Source organism: Choloepus didactylus, chromosome 23 (assembly GCF_015220235.1).
Source record: "Choloepus didactylus isolate mChoDid1 chromosome 23, mChoDid1.pri, whole genome shotgun sequence".
NCBI lineage: Eukaryota > Metazoa > Chordata > Mammalia > Pilosa > Megalonychidae > Choloepus > Choloepus didactylus.
This window is the reverse complement of record NC_051329.1, coordinates 585,405-608,424: the sequence shown is the minus strand read 5'-3', so window position 1 is coordinate 608,424 and position 23,020 is coordinate 585,405. Positions and strand designations below refer to the sequence as shown.

At 41.3% G+C, this 23,020-nt stretch overlaps 1 protein-coding gene across 1 annotated transcript in view; it reads right to left on the bottom strand.

Annotated features, from left to right (window-relative positions):
* The window catches only part of ANKLE2 (ankyrin repeat and LEM domain containing 2), a 49,331-nt gene that overhangs the window by 12,704 nt on the left and 13,607 nt on the right, over positions 1 to 23,020 (bottom strand). The window contains exons 3-7 of the mRNA XM_037817011.1: positions 20,398 to 20,604; positions 18,941 to 19,134; positions 18,634 to 18,822; positions 12,545 to 12,667; positions 10,806 to 10,872 (exon numbers count right to left, since the gene is read on the bottom strand). Of these exons, the coding sequence (XP_037672939.1) occupies positions 10,806 to 10,872; positions 12,545 to 12,667; positions 18,634 to 18,822; positions 18,941 to 19,134; positions 20,398 to 20,604 (780 nt within the window). The remainder of the gene's footprint in view (positions 1 to 10,805; positions 10,873 to 12,544; positions 12,668 to 18,633; positions 18,823 to 18,940; positions 19,135 to 20,397; positions 20,605 to 23,020) is intronic.

Below are 23,020 nucleotides of genomic sequence, written 5' to 3'. Positions count from 1 at the left end.
CAGGAAAATAAGGCCCAGTCACAGGAAAAGAAGAATTTTTCAGAAACCATCCCAGAAGAAGCTCATACTTTGAAACTATTGGTCAAAGACTTTAAATCAACGATCTTAAATATGTTCAATGAGCTAAAGGAATCTATATACAGAGAACTAAAAGAAATTAGGAAAGCATTGTTGTAACAAAATAGATGGAAATTATAAAAAGGAACCAAACAGATTTTGGAGCTGCAGAATACAGTAATTGAAATGGAAAACTCATTTGATGGATTTAATAGCAGATTTCAACAGGCAGAAGAAAGAGGCAGCAAACTTGAAGACAATAGAAATTATCCAACATGAGGAGCAGAAAGTAAAAACACTGAAGAACAGAAAGAGCCTGAGGAACCTGTTGGGCACCATCCAGCGCACCAACGAACTCCTCATGTGAGCCCCAGAAGGATGAGAAAGGGGCAGAAAGAATATGTGAAGAAATAATGGCTGGAAACTTCCATGATCTGATGAAAGACATGCATGTACCCATCCAGGAAACTCAACAAACTCCAAGCAGGACTGACTCTAAGAGATCCACACCAAAACACATTACAGCAAAATTGTCAAAATGCAAAGATGAAGAGAGGATATTGAAAGAAGTGACTTGTCACACACAAGGGATCCCCAGTAAGATTAGCAGTGGATTTCTCACCAGAAACCACAGAGAAGAGAGTAGGATAGCAGGTTTAAAATCCTTAAAACACACACACAGACACACACACACACAAACAAAAACAAAAACCTGACAACCAGGAATTCTATATCCAACAAAATTACCTTCCAAAAAGGAAGGAAAGATGGTGACATAAACAGCTACTGAAAACTTCTCTTCAGAGACTCAACAACAATGAATGTCTGAAACTATAGAGGAGGACACAGATTAGAGAAAGACCCTGTGAAGGCCGAACTGAAGAAAGAAGAAATAGCAGGCAGACAAGCGGCTCAGTTCTGGCCTGGAAAGCCGCCGGGGGAAAGGGCAGCTGCGCTACAGACAAGTGGACACGCGGCCCAAGAACTCCAGGCCAGGGACAGGCCACTGCAGCAGGCAGAGGAGAGTGGAAGGGCATAGCTCTCCACACGCCGTGCAGCCATCTTTGCAGCTGGCTGGGGGACACCCCTGCACAGTGCTGTGGCTGAAAGCCTCCTTAAGGGAATTCAAGATCCGAGGGCTTGCGACGACATCCACCCTTCCTCCACAGGAGCCATGGTGTACACTGCCTAGAGGCAGGGGTGCTGCACAGCAGTGCCAGGAGCCCTCCCTGAATCCCAGGGACCCATGGGCACCCCACAGAGAGGGACTGTGGGACACCTGAAATAGAGGGAGACACACAGGTCTACAGCCCCAGGGTGCGCAACCTGCAGCCCCAGGAAAGGCTGATCACTGTGTCCTGAAGCGGTCTTCCTGCCAAACTGCACAGGACACGCCCCCACCCACAGGGCTGGCGGTCCCAACAGAACACCAAAAACTGGTGCAATAACAGGACTTCCACATGGTTTGGACCCCCACTTAGTGCACAGATGAAGTTGGAGAGAACTGACTTGAGGGTAAGAGGTGGCTCAGGAGCGCCATCTGCTGACACCTTAGGGAAACTGCACCCCAGCAAGCTGGAGATCTGTCAAGTTATACATGTGTACACATACACCTACAAATCCTAAAAGAACCCTATCAAGAAAAGCAAGTGGCAAAAGGACAAAAACAATAGAAAATTATAAAGCATTTGAAGAAACCAGAAGATATGGACAATCCAAATGCCCAAGTTAAAAAGCCAGAGGAGACACAGAACCTGGAGCAATTAGTCAAAGAAGTACTCACCAACACCAATGTCATGGCTGAGGATACAAAGCATATGAAGAAGACCCCAGAAGAGCATAAAGAACAACTTGCCAGAGTAAATAAAAAAAACAGCAGATCTTATAGAAATAAAAGATATTGTTGAGCAAATTAAAAAGATTCTTGAGTTACATAAGACCAGATTTGGAGAGGCAGACGAAAGAATTAGTGAACACGAAGATAGAGTGACGAAAAGTAAAAGCACAAAAGAACAAATAGTGAAATAGAAAAATTTGAAGTACATCTCAGGGAAATGATGGACAACACGAAGTGCACAAATATAAGAATCACTGGTGGTCCATAAGGGGAGGAGAAGAGTAAAGGGCTAGGAAGAATATTCAACGATACTGTTGGGGAAAACTTCCCAACCTTCTAAACGACATAAAAATGCATATCAGAGATGCCCAACAAGCTCCAAATAAAATAAATTCAAACAAACCCACTTCGAGACATATTCAGATCAGCTTATCAAATGCTGAAGAGAAGGAGCAAGTTCTGAAAGCAGCAAAAGAGAAGTGATTCACCACATAAAAAGAAAACAACTAAGACTAAGTAGTAACTACTCAGAGGCCACCATGGAGGTGAGAAGGCAGTGGTATGACATACTGAAGATCCTGAAAGAGAAAAATTCCCAATCAAGAATTATTCATCCAGCAAAGCGCTCCTTAAAATTAGACGGGGAGCTTAAAATTTTCAGACAAACAAATGCTGAGAGAATTTGCCAACAAAGAGACCAGATCCACAAGTAATAGTAAAGGAAGATCTACTGGCCGACAAAAAGAAAACGAGAGAGAGGTCAAGAGAAGGGCACAGAACTGACGAGCTTTAGTAAGGGTATCTTACAAAAAATAAAGAGAGGAAAAAATACATCTGACAAATAAAAACCAAAGGATATGATGGGTGATTCAAGAACTGCCTTCACAGTAATAACACTGAATGTGGATGGATTAAATGCATTCATTAAAAGATACAGATTGGCAGAATGGATTTAAAACTATAAACCATCAATATGTTGCTTTCAAGAGATGCATCTTAGATGCAGATACACAAAGAAATTGAAAGTGAAAGGATGGAAAAGCAATATTCCATGCAAGCTATAGCCAAAAGAAAGCAGAAGTAGCAATATTAATCTCAGATAAAATAGGCTTTAAAGGCGAGGATGTTATAAGGGACAAAGAAGGTCACTATATACTAATAAAAGGGACAATTCAACAAGAAGAAATAACAATCATCAATGTCTATGCACCCAATCATGGTGCCACCAAGCACATGAGACAAACATTGGCAAAACTGAAGGAAGCAATAGATGTTTCCACAATAATTGTGGGGGACTTCAATACATCACTCTCTCCTATAGAGAAATCAACCAGACAGAAGACCAATAAGTAAACTGAAAACCTAAACTATGTGATAAATGAATCTGACTTAACAGACATTTATACAGCATTACATCCCAAATCACCAGGATACACATTCTTCTCTAGTGCTCATGGAACTTTCTCCAAGATAGATCATATGCTGGGCCATTTTAAAACAAGCCTCAATAAATTTAAAAAGATTGAAATTATTCAAAACATAGTCTCTGATCATAGTGGAATACAACTAGAAGTCAATAACCATCAAAGATCTAGAACATTCACAAATATCTGGAGGTTAAACAACATACTCCTAAACAATCAGTGGGTTAAAGATGAAATTACAAGAGAAATTGCTAAATATCTAGAGATGAATGAACAGAACATATCAAAACTTATGGGATGCAAGGAGGATGGAACTGAGAGGGAAATTTACAGCTCTAAATGTATACATTAAAAAAGAAGAATGAGCTAACATAAAGAATCAATGGAACAACTGAAGAAGCTAGAAAATGAACAGCAAACTAATCTTAAACCAAGTAGAAGAAAAGAAAGAACAAGGATTAAAATAGAAATAAATGATATAGAGGAAAAAAAAAAGAGAATAAATAAAACCAAAAGCTTGACAAATGAATAAAACCAAATATTGACAAGCCCTTATCTAGACTGACAAAATCAAAAAGAAGAAGGCCCAAAAAAACAAAATAATAAACAAGAGAGAGGATATTACTGCGGATCCCGAAGAAATTTAAAAAACCATAAGGGGATACTATGAACAATTCTACAGCAACAAACTAGATAATTCAGAGGAAATGGACAATTTCCTGGCAACAATCTAGGCTGACCAGAGAAGAAACAGACGATCTCAGCAAAGAGATCCAATTGGTCATCAAAAAGCTTCCCACAAATAAATGCCCAAGGCCAGATGGCTTCACAGGGGAATTCTACGAAACTTCCCAAAAAGAACTGACATCAATCTTACTTAAACTCTTTCAAAAATTGAACAAAACGGAACACTACTTAACTCATTCTATGAAGCCAACACCACTCTAATACTAAAACCAGGCAAAGATGCTACAAGAAAGGAAAACTACAGGCCAATCTCCCTCATGAGTATAGATGCAAAAATTCTCAACAAAATACTTGCAAATAGAATCCAAAGACACATTAAAAAATCATACACCATGATCAAGTGGGGTTCATTCCAGGCATGCAAGGACAGTTAAACGTAAGAGAATCAATTAATGTAATACAACACATTAACAAATCAAAAAGGAAACACCCAATGATCATCTCAATAGATGCTGAAAAAGCATTTGATAAAATACAGCATCCTTTTTTGATAAAAACACTTCAAAAGATAGGAATTGAAGGAAACTTCCTCAATATGATAAAGGGCATGTATGAAAAACCCACAGCCAGCATAGTACTCAATGGTGAGGACTGAAAGCCTTCCCTCTAAGATCAGGAACAAGACAAGGATGCCCGCTGTCACCACGGTTATTCAACATTGTGCTGGAAGTGCTAGCCAGGGCAATCCAGCAAGACAAAGAAATAAAAGGCATCCAAATTGGAAAGGAAGAAGTAAAACTGTCATTATTTGCAGATGATATGATCTTATATCTGGAAAACCCTGAGAAATTGATAATACAGCTACTGGAGTTAATAAATTTAGCAAAGTAGTGGGATACAAGATTAATGCAAATAAGTCAGTAAAATTTCTATATGCTAGAAAAGAATGAAGTGAAGAGACACTCAAGAAAAAGGTACCATTTTCAGTAGCAACTAAAAAAATCAAGTACCTAGGAATAAACTTAACCAAAGATGTAAAAGACCTACACAAAGAAAACTATGTAACTCTACTAAAGGAAATAGAAAGGGATCTTAAAAGATGGAAAAATACTCCATGTTCATGGATAGGAAGGCTAAATGTCATTAAGATGTCAATTCTACCCAAACTCATCTACAGATTCAATGCAATCCCAATCAAAATCCTAACAACCTACTTTGCAGACTTGGAAAAGCTAGTTATCAAATTTATTTGGAAAGGAAAGATGCCTTGCTAAAAACACTAAAAAAGGAAAACGAAGTGGGAGTACTTACACTCCCTAACTTGGAAGCTTATTATAAAGCCACAGTAGTCAAAACAGCATGGTACTGGCACAAAGATAGACGTATTGATCAATGGAATCAAATTGAGCATTCAGAGATAGACCCCCAGATCTACGGCAGACTCATCTTTGATAAGGCCCCCAAAGCCACTGAACTGGGACATAACAGTCTTTTCAACAACTGGGGCTGAGAGAGTTGGATATCCATATCCAAAAGAATGAAAGAGGACCCCTACCTCATACCCTACACAAAAATTAACTCAAAGTGGATCAAAGACCTCAATATAAAAGACAGTACCATAAAACTCCTAGAAGATAATGTAGGGAGACATCTTCAAGACCTTGTATTAGGAGGTCACTTCCTAGACCTTATAACCAAAGCACAAGCAACAAAGGAAAAAATAAGATAGATGGGAACTCCTCAAACTTAAAAGTTTCTGTACCTCATAGGAATTTGTCAAAAAGGTGAAGAGGCAGCCAACTCAATGGGAAAAAATTTTTGGAAACCAGGTATCTGACAAAAGACCGTTATCTTGCATATATAAAGAAATCCTACAATTCAGTGACAATAGTACAGAGAGCCCAATTATAAAATGGGCAAAAGATATGAAGAGACAGTTCTCTGAAGGGGAAATACAAATGGCCAAGAAACACAAGAAAAAATGATCAGCTTCACTAGCTATTAGAGAGATGCAAATAAAGACCATGAAATACCATCTCACACCAATCAGAATGGCTACAATTAAACAAACAGGAAACTACAAATGCTGGAGAAATTCTGGAGAAATTGGAACTCATATTCATTTTTGGTGGGATTATATAATGATTCAGCCACTATGGAAGACCATTGGGCAGTTCCTTAGAAAACTAGATATAGAGTTACCCTTCCATCCAGCAATCACACTTCTTGTTATATACCTGGATCTGAAAGGAGTGACAAGAACAGATATCTGCGCACCAATGTTCACAGCAGCATTATTTACAATTACCAAGAGAAGGAAATAACAACAGGTGAGTGGATAAATAAAATGTGGTATATACACACAATGGAATACAATGCAGCAGTAAGAAGGAACGATGTCTTGAAACATATGACAACATGGATGAACCTTGAAGACATAATGCTGAGCGAAATAAGGCAGGCACAAAAAAGAGAAATATTATACGCTACCACCAATGTGAACATTGCTGGGAGAGAATCCAGGGGTGCTGGCCTGCCCCACCTTGATGGTTACTGATGTGCTCACAGACATAGGGGACTGGTGGTTTGATGGGCTGAGCCCTCAGTCACAGGACTTGCCCTTGAGGAGACTCCTGCTGCAAAGGAGAGGCTATACCTGTCTATAATTGTGCCTAAGAGCCTCCTCCCGAATGCTTCTTTGTTGCTCAGATGTGGCCCTCTCTCTCTAGCTAAGCCAACTTGGCAGGTGAAATTACTGCCCCCTCCCCCGACGTGGGATCAGACACCCAGAGGAGTGAATCTCCCTGGCAACATGGAATATGATTCCCGGGGAGGAATCTAGACCCGGTATCGTGGGATGGAAAACATCTTCTTGACCAAAAGGGGGATGTGAAATGAAATAAGTTTCAGTGGCTGAGAGGTCACTCTGGTGGGTACTCTCACGCACAATATAGATAACCCTTTTTAGGTTCTAATAAATTGGAACAGTTAGCAGTAAATACCTGAAACTATCAAATTACAACCCAGAACCCATGAATCTTGAAGACGATTGTATAACAATGTAGCTTATGAGGGGTGACAATGTGACTGCGAAAAGCCAATCACACTCCCCTTTGTCCAGTGTATGGGATGAATGAGTAGAAAAATGGGAGCAAAAAAAAAATTACGTTAAAAAAAAAAAAAAAAGAAAGGAAACAGCATTCAATTACAGTAATTGTTAGGTGTGAGATGAGCGTTCAGTGAGACTGCCAGAGGGCCAAATTGCCTTCTCCAGCTGCATGTTTGAAACGACCACCTTTCTCCTGGCTGAAGGCTGCCAAAGCCTTCGTTTCTATACCACAAAGCATGGTGACCACTCCATTCCACTTTAGCCTCATTTTACAAGCAGTGTCCTTGGAATTTTACACTCAGTTGCACTGAATAAAAAGACAATTATGAAAGAAAAAAAAAACAACAAACCATTATATACCATAATGAGGTGGGATTTTACCCAGGAATGCAAGGGTGGTTCAACATAAGAAAATCAATCAATGTAATATACCATATTGATACAATGAAGGGGGGGGGAATCACATGAGCATCTCAGTTGATGCAGAAAAAGACATTTGACAAAATCCAGCATCTTTCATGATATAAACACTAGAAATCTAGAAATAGAAGGGAACTTTCTCAATATGATAATGAGCATATTTTCCGAAAGGAAAAGCCCACAGGAAATATCATACTCAATGGTGAAAGACGAAAAGACTGAAAGTAACATCAGGAAATATAAGGCATCCGAACTGGAAAGGAAGAAATAAAATAAAATTATAAAAAATAAAATTATATCTCTTTACAGATGACATGACACTACATAGAGAAAATTCCAAAGAATCCACAAGACAGCTACTAGAACTAATGAGGGAATTTAGCAAAGTTGTGGGATACAAGATAAACATGCAGAACTCAGTTGGGTTCCTACAGAGCAGTCATGAACAATCTGAAAAGGACATCAAGAAAACAATTCCATTTGCAATAGCATCTAAAAGAATAAAATCCTAGGAATAAATTTAACCAAGGAGGTGAAGACTTTTACATTGAAAACAATAAAACTGCTGAAAGAAATTAAAGAAGACCTAAATAAATGGAAAGATCCCATGTTCATGAACTGGAAGACTTAATATTGTTAAGATGTCAGTCCTGCCTAAAGTGATCCACAAATTCAATGCAATCCCTACCAAAATTCCAGCAGCCTTTTTTTGCAGAACTGGGAAAGCTGATCCTCACCTTCGTATGGAATTGCAAAGGACAGCTAAATCCATCTTGTAGAAGAACAAAACAGGAGGACAGACTTCCTGCATTCAAAGCTTACCACAAACCTACAGCAATGAAAACAGTGTGGTTCTGGGATAAGGATAGACATATAGACCGACAGAGTAGAACTGAGAGTCCAGAGTTAAATCTACACTTCTCTGGCCAGTTGATTTTTCACAAGGATGCCAAGTCCATTCAGTGCAAAAAGAACAGCCTCTTCTTTAAATGGTGCTGGGACAACAGGAAACCCACATGCAAAGAATGAGTGTCAACCCCTACCTCTCAAAATGGATCAACAGCCTAATTATAAGAGCTAATACTATGAAACTCTTACAAGAAAACATAGGGGAATATCTTCAGGACCTTGTAGTAGGCAATGGATTTTCAGATTTTACATCAAAAGCATAAGCAAAAGAAAAAAATAGATAAAATGACTTTCATCAAAACTAAAAACTTTTGTGCATCAAAGGATATTACCAAGAAAGTGAAAAGGCAACCTATAGAATGGAAGAAAATATTTGGAAACCAAGTATCTGATAAAGGTTTAATAACCAAAAAACATAAAGAACTCCTACAAAAGACAAACAACTCAATTTTAAAATGGGCCAAGGATTTCTATTTCTCCAAAGGAGATATTCAGATGGCCAATAAGCACATGAAAAGATGCTTAACATCAGCAGCCATTATAGTAATGAAAATAAAACTGCAATGAGATAAAACTTTACATTCACCAGGATGGCTTTAAAAAATCTAAAAAGAGCAAGTGTTGGCTTGGATGCAGAGAAACAGGAACCCTCAAACGTTGTTGGTGGCAATGTAAAATGTGGAAGCCACTGCGGAGAAGTTCGGCAGTTCCTCAGAAAATTAAACACAGAATTCATATGACCCAGCCATTCCACTCCTAGGTATATATCCCAAAGGACTGAAAGCAGACGTGGACACACATCTCTTCACAGGATCACTCACAATAGCCAAGAGATGAAAGCATCCCAAGTGCCCATCAACAGACGAATGGCTAAACAAAACGTGGTATAAGCCTACAAGGGCATATTATTCAGAAATAAAAAGAAGTGAAATATGGGACATGCTACAACATGGATGACATAATGTTGAGTGAAATAAGCCTCATACAAGAGGACAACTATTGTATTGTTTCTCTTAAATGAAATACTTAGGATAAATAAATTCATAGATACAGAAAGCAGAATAGTTACCAGCGGTGAGGGGAGGGAGCAATGAGGAGTTCTTGTAAGAAGTATGAAAATAGTCTGAAAACAGATAGTGGTGACAGTTACACAGTATTGTCTATGTATTTAATGTCAAAGAATTGTCCACTTAAATGGTTAAAATGATTTTTATATTATATATATTTCACCGCAATTAAAAATAAATAAATTGGTTAAAAAAAAGAAACATGCAAAACGTCAAGGGTTCAAAGGAGTAAAGGGAAAGATAAACACTGCATGGAATGATTAAATCAACTGGGATTCTACAGTTCAAAACTAAACTTTTTTGGCCCATTTGCATGAGTCAAGAGGGATCACAAATTATCTATACTAGCTGCTTCAGAGTGTTCTGAAAAATAAAAGGAGATAAAACTTGCAGGATCCAACATAACTACCAGAAAAAATGAAACTGCTTTTGATGTAATAGTAATGAGAAGTTTTTGCCAGCGCAGTCACTGGAGTTCAGGGTGACGCTGGGGGGCGACGTGCTGGACTAATAGCTGCGAGTTTTTGTGACTCGAACACAGAATTCTGGAGACCCATATTTCTAAGAATTTATTTTTGGGTAATCATTAAAAATAAACAAATACAGACATAATGTCTACATCCAAATATTAAAATAGGAAGAGGCCTTTGGACTATAATTAACAGTAATGTTTAATATTCTTTCATAAATAATAACATACTATGGGTCACAAAAAGTAACAGATACTATGGGTCAACACCAATACTATGGGTCAATAATGGGGGGGGATAAGGGTATGGAAGGATTTGGGTTTTCTTTTTTGTTTCTTTCCTGGAGTAATGAAAATGTTCTACAATTGATCGTGGGGCTATATGCACAACTATGTGATGATACTCTGACCCAGTGACTGTATACTTTGGATGGTCTGTATGGTGTGTGACTATATCTTAATAAAATTGCATTAAAAAAAAATAAAATGGCAAGAGGCCAATCCAGACTATGAACCCCTCTCCATGTCTGTGAGATGCTCCCACAGTCTTCCAGTCTTCAAGAGCACCAATGAGTAACACTGATTGTGCTGCAGTGGACGGCGCTAGACCTGAAGGGTAACTTCTCAATGGTTAGAACAACCCAAAGAAGAGACTTCCAGGGGAGTTTATGGACCCTCATTTTCAAGGAATTTGAGAAAAGAGGCAAACCTCTACCTTTTCTGCCCCTGAAACAAACCAGCAAGGAACAAAGTCCAGGCTCAGAGGCTTGCCGAGGCCTCCCAACAATGGAGTCTCACATCCCAGGCATCAGTGCCCAATGCTTACCCTTTAAATATTCTCTGATTTGCTCCTTTAGTTCCAAAGATTTATTTTTGCTTCTTTCACAAATTACCTATTAAAAAAAAAAAAGTAAATGTTCACTGAACCTTATTTTATCACATTTTCTTATCACTAAAAGGGAAAGGTCAGAGCCAAGGTAAGTGGGCACGTGCTCACAGTCTTGGTCTGGGGGTCTTGGCTGAGACCCTTCTATCCTCCAGCTGAGCAGGTCGAGGCTGACTCCTGGGTGTGGGGAGGAGCCTAGGCTGCGTGAAGGGGGGAGGATCTAGTAAGGAAGACAAATGTTTTTGTGACACTAGGAATCAAGTTTCTCAGACCTTAAAAAGCTGTAGCAAAAAGAACCTTAGCTTGGTAGAAGCAGAAAACCAATAACCTTCAAATAAGAGGAAAGAAAGGAACTGCAAAATTTTCACCTCCTGCCAGCCTGAAAGAAACAAACTAAAATTGTACAGCATATCCAGTGAGTACAATTACATTTTTTGTAACAGAAGTCAAATGCTTTTAAAAATTCATGAGTTTTTCCTGAAGACAATTATATAATAATGTAGATTACAAGGGGTGACAGTGTGATTGTGAAGACCTTGTGGATCACACCCCCTTTATCTAGTGTATGGATGAGTGGAGGAATGGGGATAAAAACTAAAGGACAAATGGGGTGGGATGGGGGGATGATTTGGGTGTTTTTTTTCACTTTTATTTTTTATTCTTGTTCTGGTTCTTTCTGATGTAAGGAAAATGTTCAGAGATAGACTGTGGTGATGAACGCGTAACTATGTTATCATACTGTGGACAGTGGATTGTATACCATGGATGATTGTATGGTGTGTGAATGTATTTCAATAAAACTGAATTTAATTAAAAAAAAAAAATTCATGAGTTTTAAAGTCACTTACCAATAGCATTTTGTATTAAAAAAATCTCACACATAAGAGGTTGAGCTAGATATATACAAAGGAATGATCATCTATGAGTTGTAGAATTTTCTGGTGAACTTAATTCTTTTTGCTTATCTGTATATTCTAAACTTTCCACAGAGAACTGGTTTCCCTATGTGTCAGCAGCAATCACAAAGAGGGTGGCAGGGCACCACCAGCACCAACGCTGTGACCCCAGATTTCGTTTTGACACGGAGGCTTCCAGGTCAGTCGGCACCGGTACGCATCTCCCAGTTCTCGGCAGTGCCTCGTCCACTTCACCAGCACAGACCTTCTTCCCTCTCGGAGGCTCATTTTACACAAACGCTCGTGCCTCCCAGCAGAGCGGCTGCAGCGGCAGTGCCACAGTTCCCGACTCCCGGCCAGCCCGCACGTGTGCAGGACTTGGCAGTGGCTGGGAGCTGCTCAGAACAGCTAACCACCAGCTCCATGGGTAAATGCCGGCAGGCTGGGTCAGGCGCAGCGCCCTCCTTCGCCAAATGCCACCTAGTTTGCTTAAATCAGGCAACTGCTAGGCTATGGAAAACTAATTGTAATTTTAAACACAGTTACCCATGCAATCTGATAATAAAATGTTTGAAAGATTTCAGATCAGGTTTTCTGGAGACCCCACACTAACCCACTTAACTTTTCCATCCCCTCGTGGCCTACAGATGAATGACCTCCAGAGTGGCCACAAGCAGACAGGACTCGCCTAGTAAGAGCTATCTGTGACCCCACGGCACAGGTACAGTTTCATTTATTTTCATTTCTAACACTATATAATAACTGATTTTAATGGATACTTACATCTTCAGGTGTTTTATCATATTTATTCCTTGGATTTTTTACAATCAACGGGTGTGAAGAAAGTACATTGACCACATCTGCATTCCCAAACTTACAAGCAAAATGTAATGGTGTGTCGTATCCCTGAAAAAGGTACAGAGGAGGTATGTTTATTTAAACTTTTTTGTCTTATAAAGCTGCTCTAAGATCGAATTATTTAGTTTAAAAAAAAAAAGTCTCAAATCAAAAATACTAAAGACATCGTTTCCTTCTGTAACTGAAAACTTGCTGGTCTGCATGCACATGTCCCCTCTGTGCCAGGCCGTGTCTCAGCACCAGCCTTCAGCCACCACGTCCTCCTGCCGGGGTACTCAGCCCTGTCGGAGAGCTTACCACCGCGCTGGAGCCAAAACACAACCAGGGCAGTTCCTGTCGTGGAACTGCTGTTCGAAAAGTGAAACAGAGAGATGGAATGCTTATTTTTACTCAGAATAAGGCACATCCATGACTTTGGCATAAACCTGAAGAAAACATGTACTTTTATTACGTGCCAGTGTTTTCAATCTAGCACTGGGTTGCAGCTCCTGCCCAGGTCCAAACCCCTGGCCTCACCATTCCCCAGAACAGACTGCTCACCCACCAGCAGGAGCAGGATCTCAGGCTTGGGGTGTGACCTCCCACCAAGTGTCCTCCTCCATGGCTGGAAGGTGAAAGGGCACTTCCCCCAGGGGAGCTGGATTATTTTTAATTAAATGGCATAAAACACTGTGTGTGTGGCAGTCACTATGTTTTTGTTTGTTTTTTTGGGGGGCACTATCACCCATTCCTAAAGGCCTAATTCAAGCCTCCATAAGTGCAGACACCATCTCATGTCCAGCTAATGACTTTCTCCAGAATGTGGGACACTTACTGGCCAACACTGGTTATCAACAATACTCCAAAACCAAAATCTGGGAATAAAATACTCGAAAAATAACAACAACGAACAAATTTGAACAAGTCCTCTGCAGACATCCCTCTAACCCCTGCACCCCTACCTGCACATCAGGAGTCCTAAAGAACTTTTTCAGGTCCACCTGTGAGAGTGGCACAGCCGTGGCACCCTTCACAGCAGGCCTGAAATTGGGGAGAGGTGAGGGGGGCAGACAACTGTCCAACGAGGTGGCGCTCAACAATTAAGCCATTACTTGATGCCTTACAAATGAGTATCTATCCTCTCCAACAACACTCCCTGCCATGTGCGTGCTAGAGACAGCAGTGCAGAGGAAAACTGATCCCTGACTTGAAAGACTTCCTGGTGCGTTCTGAGAGAAAGGACACAGAAACCAGGAACTGCAAACAGCGCACCTGGCTCTTCAGAGGGATGTAACTCATGTACCAGAGAACTGGCCCTTTTAACGTGAACAATTCGGTGGCTTTAGCATATTCACAGAGTTGCCTAACCACCACCTCCATCTAATTCCAGAACCTTTTCATCATCCAGAAAGAAACCCCATGTGTACCTGCAGTTACTCCCCAACCCCTGCCCCCTAGCCCTGATCTGCAACCACTGATCTACTTCTTGTCTCTAGCGGACCTGCCCATTGATATGAGCGGAATCATATGCTGCTGCTTTTGCGCAGCACAGGGTCTTCAAGGTTCATCCGTGTTGTAGCAGGCATCAGTACTTTATTCCTTTTTATGGCTGCATACTATTCCACTGTACAGGTAATCCACATCTTGTTCACACATTCATCAGCTGATGGGCACTTGGGTTGTTTCCACTTTGGGTTGTTAGGAATGATGTGCTTATGAACACTGGTGTACAAGTTTTCGTGGACACGTTTCCTTCCTCTTGGGTAGATACCTAGGGTGGAACTGCTGGGTCATATGGTAACTCCTTGTTTAAATCGCCAGACTGTTTTTCAAAGTGGCTGCACCATTTTACATGCCCAACACCAATGCACCAGGGATCCTGTTTCTCTACCTCCTCGCCACCACCTGTTATGTCCTAATGATAGGTAACACCCACTCTAGTGTGTAAAGTGTTATCTCACGGTTGTTTTTTTAGAGGTCTCAAGTTTGAGATGAACAAATTGTCCCATTGACAAACTTGTCCTCTTGCACTGTGATTTAACTTGTTAAATTCTGATTTACAAGGGAGAGGAATAATATTACTATGAGCATCTCTTCAGCACTTACACAAGCACTATGCACAAAGTGGGCATCCAGTGAGTATCTACTGACTGATCAAATGGAAGAACTGCAAACACTCGGAAAACATTACCAAGAACTGGGGCTTTACTGTTGGATTTAATCTGACACAGATTTCTGATCTACAGCACAGACCACTACTGGTGTTTCCTCTAATACTGAGCGATTAATCAACCTTACAAACATGGCCATACAACCTCTAAACGAACAGAAAGTTCCATGGATTTGCACTTCCCTTATTCTCCAATACAATCCTTCAACACTAGGTACCGGCCACAGAGTAAGCACTCATATACACTGGGGTGAGGAAATCAGTGAAATATACTAATTCAGAGTTCTGATCTTGACACATAGCCAGTGGTCTGTTTCCCCTCTGTTCCTAGTTAGTCATGATCTGGATCTTAGGGCCACTCACAACTCATCTCGGAAATCTAAAACCCCACCTCGAAACATCTAACCACAATCTAATCTCTGAATCTTCCAGCTTTCCTGTTCACGAATGGTTCCCACCAAAACTGCTCCCAGGAGTCATCCACAGGTTCAATCTCCAAGTTTACGTTTTCATCCCTGGCTTCACGTGTTCCCTTTAAAGCCAAGAGCAATCTCATGAATAAAATCTGGCTGCAAAACTGGCTGGCTATACATCCATTTCCCATCATTGGTACCCCAAACCTCAGCTTTTTTTGGGTCCTCAAACTCAATTCTTACTCTGTATATTGTTCGTCAAAAATTTCACTCTTTCATTGTTTTCAAGAAACAAATTTGTTACAATGACACCCCAAAGAAGGCCAAAGAGTCTTGATACATTGGGCCTAGCAAAGGAATTCAAGCCCCATACACAGAGTGAGTTTTTAACATAAAGTAGGCTGAAAGCATTTTCTCCAGGATGACCGGTCATAGACACAGCCTCAGGGTCAATGGCTACGTTCCACAGGAGGTTGCGTTAAACTTGTGAACTGCAGATGTCCCTGAACCAATTACCAAAATTTCAAGAGACAAAACAGCCATACATGTGAGAAGGCTGCTTGCTGCTGTGGGCCAGAGTTTCCAATCTCAACACTTTCCCGAGTCCAGATGCTGGGATATCCCACCTCCATCTGCTTCAGAGCCTGGTCTCCAATACAACCGAGTCAAGGACTGATCACTGATCTCTCAGTCTCTCCAAGTCTCTCACGTCGGCCTAATTTTAATTTGCCAGAATGTCCCAGGGCCCCACCTGGTTCCCTCCTGCATTCCTTGGACAGTCCCAATGATCACGTGGCTGAGAGCTCTCCCTGGAGCCTGAGGCCTGCAGAACCACTGGCCTCCTGGGCATCCCACAGGCGACTCAAGTGCATCCCGTCCAAAATGAACTCACTCACCTCTACCAAAGCCAGGAACACCCCCTAGGATCCTTCTAATGACCAAAGACCATGGATTCTAGCTCTAAGGTCTCCGTCTGGCAACCCCACTCTCTATCCCATGGCTATGGCCCTCTAGCCAGCTTCTTGCCCACTTTCCTAAGACTCCCTAATGAGCTGTACTGCTTTCAATCTTACTTCCACCTCCAATCCTTCCTCTACAATGTGACCTGAATGATCCTTTTAGAAAAGCAAATATATTTCATGTCAGCTCCCATTTCCCCCTATTCCCAATTACGCCATCTAGGCCACTTAATACAACTTTCCCACATGAAGGGAAGAAGTCTGGATGTTTATGTACATCACTACTCTTTGACGACATCAAGTGTTTCTGTCCAGGGGTTGGTGACTTTTCTCGGTAAAGGGCTGGACAGTATGTTTTCTGTTTTGTGGGCCAAGCAGTCTCTGTCATGGCCGGTCAGCTTGGCAGGTGCTCTGGGAAAGTGGCCAGACAACACAGAAACAAACAAGCATGGCTGTTCCAATAAAACTGTACTGACAACGGCCGGCAACAGGCTGGACTTAGTCTGGGGGCTGCAGTTTGCTGACCCCCACTCTAGTCAATGAATGCTCTACATTCTGCAAACCATTGAGCTTTTCTTGATTTATGTTCTACCTTACACAGTTTAGGCTCCAAGCTCTGCTCCACTGTTTCAGTAACAGACTAAATTAACCTGCTCACCTCCTTAGCCCCTCTGCCTTTTCATTCAACCCATCTAGCAAACAGCCCCAGGCAAATCCATCCACCCCCTCCCACCGTGCCTGCACCCAAGGGCAACCCCAGGAGGACACTTCACCTCAGGGCAGACTGCTTTCAGTTTGTACTCACACTTGTCAGAACCCAAAAGAGCTCTCCACAAAATGTTAAAAGTTGGCACACCTGGGTATTTAGGTAAGTGGTATATACAGTTCTCTGTATTGGTTTTGTATTATTTTTGAAATGGTTGTGTAGGTTTGAAATTATTTAAAAATAATACGGTAAAGAAAGAAAAGAGCCCTCAACACTGCTGCTTCCTTCTGGTCCACCTATTTGCCCTTATCTCACACAACATTTATTTCTAACTTTTCCATAAATTCTAACCACCCCCAATTCTCCCCTCATTCTTACCATGTAACTTTCTCTCTCTCCCACTCAAAGAGAAAACAGAAGCCATCAACGTCATGGGTTTCTTCCTACATTTCTGGCTGACCCTTATCTAACTCACCATCTCCTACTCAGCTGTTGATGGGAGCTGGTCCCAAACCCTCTTCTCAGCCACTCATAAACTCTTCAGGAGTGTCCATAACAACTAAGCAATGGAAGTATTTTTGGTCAACATCTTAAATTACTACTATTTTTAGTGGGTTATGCTCAGAGAATATCACCTGTAATTTCTCTAATTTTAAGAATTTATTCAAATTTTCTTTGTGGACATGTGAAGACCTAAGAAAAGCTTGCATCTTCCCTGTAGGCTATACAGCCCTTTCTTTGTATCAGAAAATCACAATTAGTGTCATATTAATTAACTCTAATATCTTTACTTGTGTCCAGTCTGCTCACCTTGAGTCTAACCAACAGACTGATTTTATTCCCTCCATCTCAGTTTATGCTTATGATGCTTTTATGTAATCAATGTTTTCTCTTTTATCTCTTTTCTGCAATTTTGCTGGCTTGGCCAAATTTCTCTTAATTCCCCTTTCCTCCGTTGCAAATTTAAGTTATTCTTGCTTTTCAGGTCTGCATTCAAATGTATCATATTTGATTGTTTTGACAAATAAAAAGAATTATATTCCACCCCAATAGGCTCCTTTTACTGCCCCCCACCCCCGCTATCCACATCTTTCTAAATTCCCAGACTTTGTTGAGAGTTTATATTTTTTTATTCTAAGCTCTTGTGAGGTTCTCCCTTATAGAGTTTCTTCTGTTTCAAGAATCTTATTAAGTCTTACGCAACCATTAAAAATCATGCCTTTGAAAATTTTAATCCCACAGGAAGTATCACTAATGGAATGTTATGTGAAAAATAAAACATAAAAGATACAAGAGTAGCACATTGTGAATGTGATCAAAACCACTGAACTGTGCATGTGAAAGTGGTTAAAACAGGAAAGTTTGAGTTACATACATGTTACAACAACAATAATTTAAAATAAAAAAAAGACATATATAAAGCAAGAATAAAAGGCATCAAAATATTTTTTACTTTCTTCCTGACTTGTTTTGGTATTCAGCTATCCTCCCACCAAAGCCCACTGGGCCTGGCTGCACCACCCTTGTGACCCCGCCACAAGCGCTCAGCACAGCCCCTGCCTGTGGGGTGAGCGTCCCTGGCGAGGGTGTGTCTTGTCTCCCAGCCTTGTCTTGCCACGCTCTCTAGGTGCAACAGACACCACTTCCTCAGTCCTCCACGCACCTCGAACAATGACACACAGCAAGGAACCCAGTACTTGATACGCTGGGAACTCAAATCTTTTTCTAACCATAAAACTGATTATAACTTCTGTTTTCAAGAGAGAGAGTAAAGAAGGCCCCCTCACCACTTTGTCGGGAGTGTTGAGATAAAGGTCCACGATATAGCAGATGCGCTTCTGCAGCATGCTCATGTCATCATCCGGATACATGAGCCGCATAAACTCCGGGTTCTCCAGAGTATCCAGAGTCAGCTGGCAAATGGAAGCCCGATTCTCCTTAGCAGCAACATGCATGACATTGTACCTACATCCTTCCTGAAGGAAAAGGACACGTTTGGGGCTTTACTTTTACCAGACACAGCATTTTGTCATGAGTACAGTGGGCACAATGACTGGGTTCATTTGATGACAACAAAGCTAAGAACGGGCTTACCTGTACAATGGTTGGGTTGTCCCCCGAACCAATGAGGTACCGGGGGTTACTCCAGATAAGTTCATAAAAAGCGTCGTCTTCTCCTTTCTCCACAGCCTTCCGCAGTTTGGCAGTGAGATCCTGTGTACGAGGATTTTTATAACTGTTTGCTCGCTCTTTGTTTACTGTTTCTGGCTCAGATAAGTATAAACCATCTGTCATTAAGGGAAAGAATTTAAGAACATTTAATTTCACAAACATTTCTCATCACCCACTATGTGCTAGACACTGAGGGGATAGAGGCTCTCCTGCGGGAAACCATGACAATAACCAGTGGAATGCAACACATCCTGTCCCATCACGGTGCAAACACACTGCACATCCAGCCTGACTGGAATCAGGCTGCAATTATGAATGAGGAGCCACTGGTGGTCTCTAAAGCACAAGTGGGACTCCAGGAGTGAGGCAGGGATAAGGGCAGCCATGGCCACGGGGCCAGCACCCACAAACGCACGTGGCCTGCAATGTGAGCAGAACGCTCCCTCACGGGGGAGTGCGACACAATTCCTCTTGGCTCCATGACAATACCTGAGCATGTCTTAAAAGAGATTTTCTTCAATGGAATTTTCACAGTGAAAAGAGTGAACTCTGTAACTAAAAGGCTGAAATCATTCTGGTTTCCATCTAAGAAACACCCGTACAAGGCTGAGTAAGGCGGCAGAGAAGGGGGGTAGATGGGACTCTCAACAGAATGCCGGGTGCCTGAAAGGAGGAGCCACAGTCCCTCTGGAACTCAAGCCAGCTGAGGCAAGCCAGGACCACCATACGGTGGGAGAGGGGACAAAAACTTAAACCTGACCAAAGTTCAAATGCCAGGGTCCTGAGCCACGTCAACAGCCGAGAGGCCGCTTCAGAATAAGACTCCTGGTTCTGGAGTGGGGAGGTGGGTGTGGCAAGGTTTCTGGTTGGAAGCCTCCTCCATGTGAACTCCACCTTTGCAGGATCTCCTCAGTGTGGGAGCTGGGTCAGAGCAGACGCCACTGTCCTGGAAGCAGGTATAGCTTCAGGTGGGGAGGGGACCAGTGTCAGTATCTACAAGGACCCTGAATCTAACAGGATCTAACAAGCAGCAGGAATAGAGAAAACTGGTGCAGAACAGAAGGGATGACACGAAAGTACCACCTCAGCATCTTCGGGGCCGCAAAGGAGCTTCCTGGTTGCCTCAGTTCCCAAGTGCCCTGACCTGCAAGGTCCCTGCCGCTTTCCTCATCCTTCCCACTCCACCCCTCCCTGACCAGCCCCTCCATCCATTCTCCCAGACTATTCTGCAGCCTGGGCCTCAGATCTCTACTACCTGGCAATCTGCACTTATCTGAAAGATGGAGAACACTAGTAACACTGTACCAGGAAACAGGGCAGAAAACACTTTTGGGTAAATGAGACGAAAATACCTAGATGTAAACTGCTCTGTAATTTACCTTTCACCCCGCAGTTGCTAAAGATCGGTGCTATTTTCACAGGAGAAAGCGGTAAAGAGACTTTGCTTGGAGAAGGAAAATAGTCAGAATTTCCTCTAGCAAATTTCTCAGCATCTTCTCTGCTTGAAAAAGCTTTAAATCGAGATCCTTTTATCATTTTGACAGCTTGCAAGGCTTCCTTTTTATCTTCATAAACGTGAATCCTTTCTGCGTGAGGAAAGAGTAAAATTAAAGTAGAATAACTGAAATCACTGCCACTTAATTCATACCTGAAGGTCCCGGGGTTTAATGATAAGCTTAACGTTTTTTTCATATCCAGATTTCAGATTGTTATTCTTGGAAAAAAGGAACTTTGCTAGTCAAAACGCAAACAACAAAGCCAATCATGATAGTCTCGATCCTCTTTAATTATATTTTCTATCCTTGGAAATGTATAGATAGACAGGAGAGTACAGGTAGGTAGATCAGCCTGCTTCACTGCAGAGGTGTCTGGGTAGGACATGCTTACTAGACTAGGCAGCAGTTCCTTCTGTAGGTGGTACACAAGAACAGTCTCTGCTTTTTGTATTTTTAACATGAACCAGCATGTAAATGTGTGCTCGTGTGACAAGATGGGAGTCTGGAACTTATATAGTACACATGAAGCTTGCCTGAGTGTACGGGTTAGTCTTCTTCATCTGATCTTATCACCCTTCACTACCTCTGGGCCAGCCAAGGTTACCTGCACCATCATCTTGATTCTTGCAAGACATAATCAGACATGAGCCAATTAACAACAGAGCTATCAGATGAAGAGGTGGCGGAGATTTACAGACAACAAGAACAAAAAGAAAACAGCTAATCCTACCTGAAATTCTCCAGAAATGGTGGAGTCCACTCATCTAATCATTTTCATTATCTTTTTTGGTTGTTTTAAAAAATACGTGCCCGCCCTATGCAAATCAAAACCACACTGAGATACCATTTCACACCCCTTAGGAGGGCTACTCTTAAAATAAGGAAAATAAGTGCTGGAGAGGCTATGGAAAAATAGGAAACCTCATACCACTATTGGCGGGAATGTAAAATGGTACAGCTGCTGTGGAAAACAGTTAGGTGGTTTCTGAGAAGGTTAAGTATAGAATTACCACATGATCCTGCAATCCTACTCCTTGGTATATATCAACAAGAACTGAAAGCAGGGGCTCGAATTGATATTTGCACACTGGTGTTTATGGCAGCATTATTCACAATTGCCACAACCAATTACCCAAAGGAAGAATGGATAAACGAAATGTGTCACGTACATCTAATGGAATACTATACGGCCATAAAAAGGAATGAAGTTCTGACACATGACAACCTGGATGAAACTGAAGACATCATGTTGAGTGAAAAAAGCCAGGCACAAAAGGACAAATATTGTACGACCTCACTGATATAAATAACTATAATAAGCAAATTCATAGAGTCAGAAACGAGAATACAGAGGCTGGAGTGGGGGCAGGGGTTTTAATACTCAGTGGTAGAGTGTCTGGGGTGATGGAAAAGTTTTGGTAATGGACAGTGGTGATGGTGGCACAACACTGAGAAAGTGATTAACACCAATAAAATGACTAATTTCAGGCTGTATATAAGTTTCCAGAATAGAACTGTAACACCCAAAGAATGAACCCTAATGTAAATTATGGACTATAGTTAATGGTATAATAATCTTGTTTCATCAACTGTAACAAAGGTATCATACTAATATAAAATGTTAGAAATAAGGAAATCTGGGTGTGTATGAAGGGACGGGGATTTATGGGAACTCTGCACTTTCTGCATAATTTTTCTGTAAACCAACAACTACTCTAATTAAAAAAAAACACTTTTTAAACAGTGCACACATGGAATACAAGATGCAGTGGACTCATAACAGAGAAATACAAAGAAGAAAACACAAATCTCTTGCAATCTCAGCACCAAGTGACATTCACCGTTCCCATCTTGCAGTGCATCCTCCCAGGCATTTTTCTGTGCACACGTGGGAATTTTAAAACAAGATCAAGATTCATCTGTATGTGCAGCCTTGTACCCTACTTCACCCTGCTTAAAATATTAACATTATGGTTCTTCCGTGTTTGCTTCACCCTGAACCACATGACGTGCCCCTCACAAAACTCTTGAAATAAGAAATGTAAAAGTACAAATGTACCATTGCACAGTGCTTAACATATCCACCCTGCATACAAAATATGTCAAGATGCTAAATAAAGACAACCTTGGAAAACCTAAAGATCATGGGATGATAGCCACCTCGATGGGACCCTCGGTCCTTGTCACACTGCAGAAATTGGAGTGTCCAAGGGCTGTGCTCCAGAGCAAACAGCAGAACATACTATGTGCCCATGTTAGCTGGGCTGGTCTAGTGAAAAAACTAGGTAGATATATGCACTATTTTTGCTTGCTTGTGTAGTGCCAACACCAGGAATGGAAAAAATGATTTTGTAAGTTTGAGCAAGGTCTTGTGTTGTGACATTCTGACTGGTTCTAAAGTCAAACACCACTACATACAATTTTTTATAACAAGCAACTTTTATAATAAATATTAAAAAGAAAAAAAAAATCCATCATGAGCACTTCTGAAAGTCAATAAATCTTC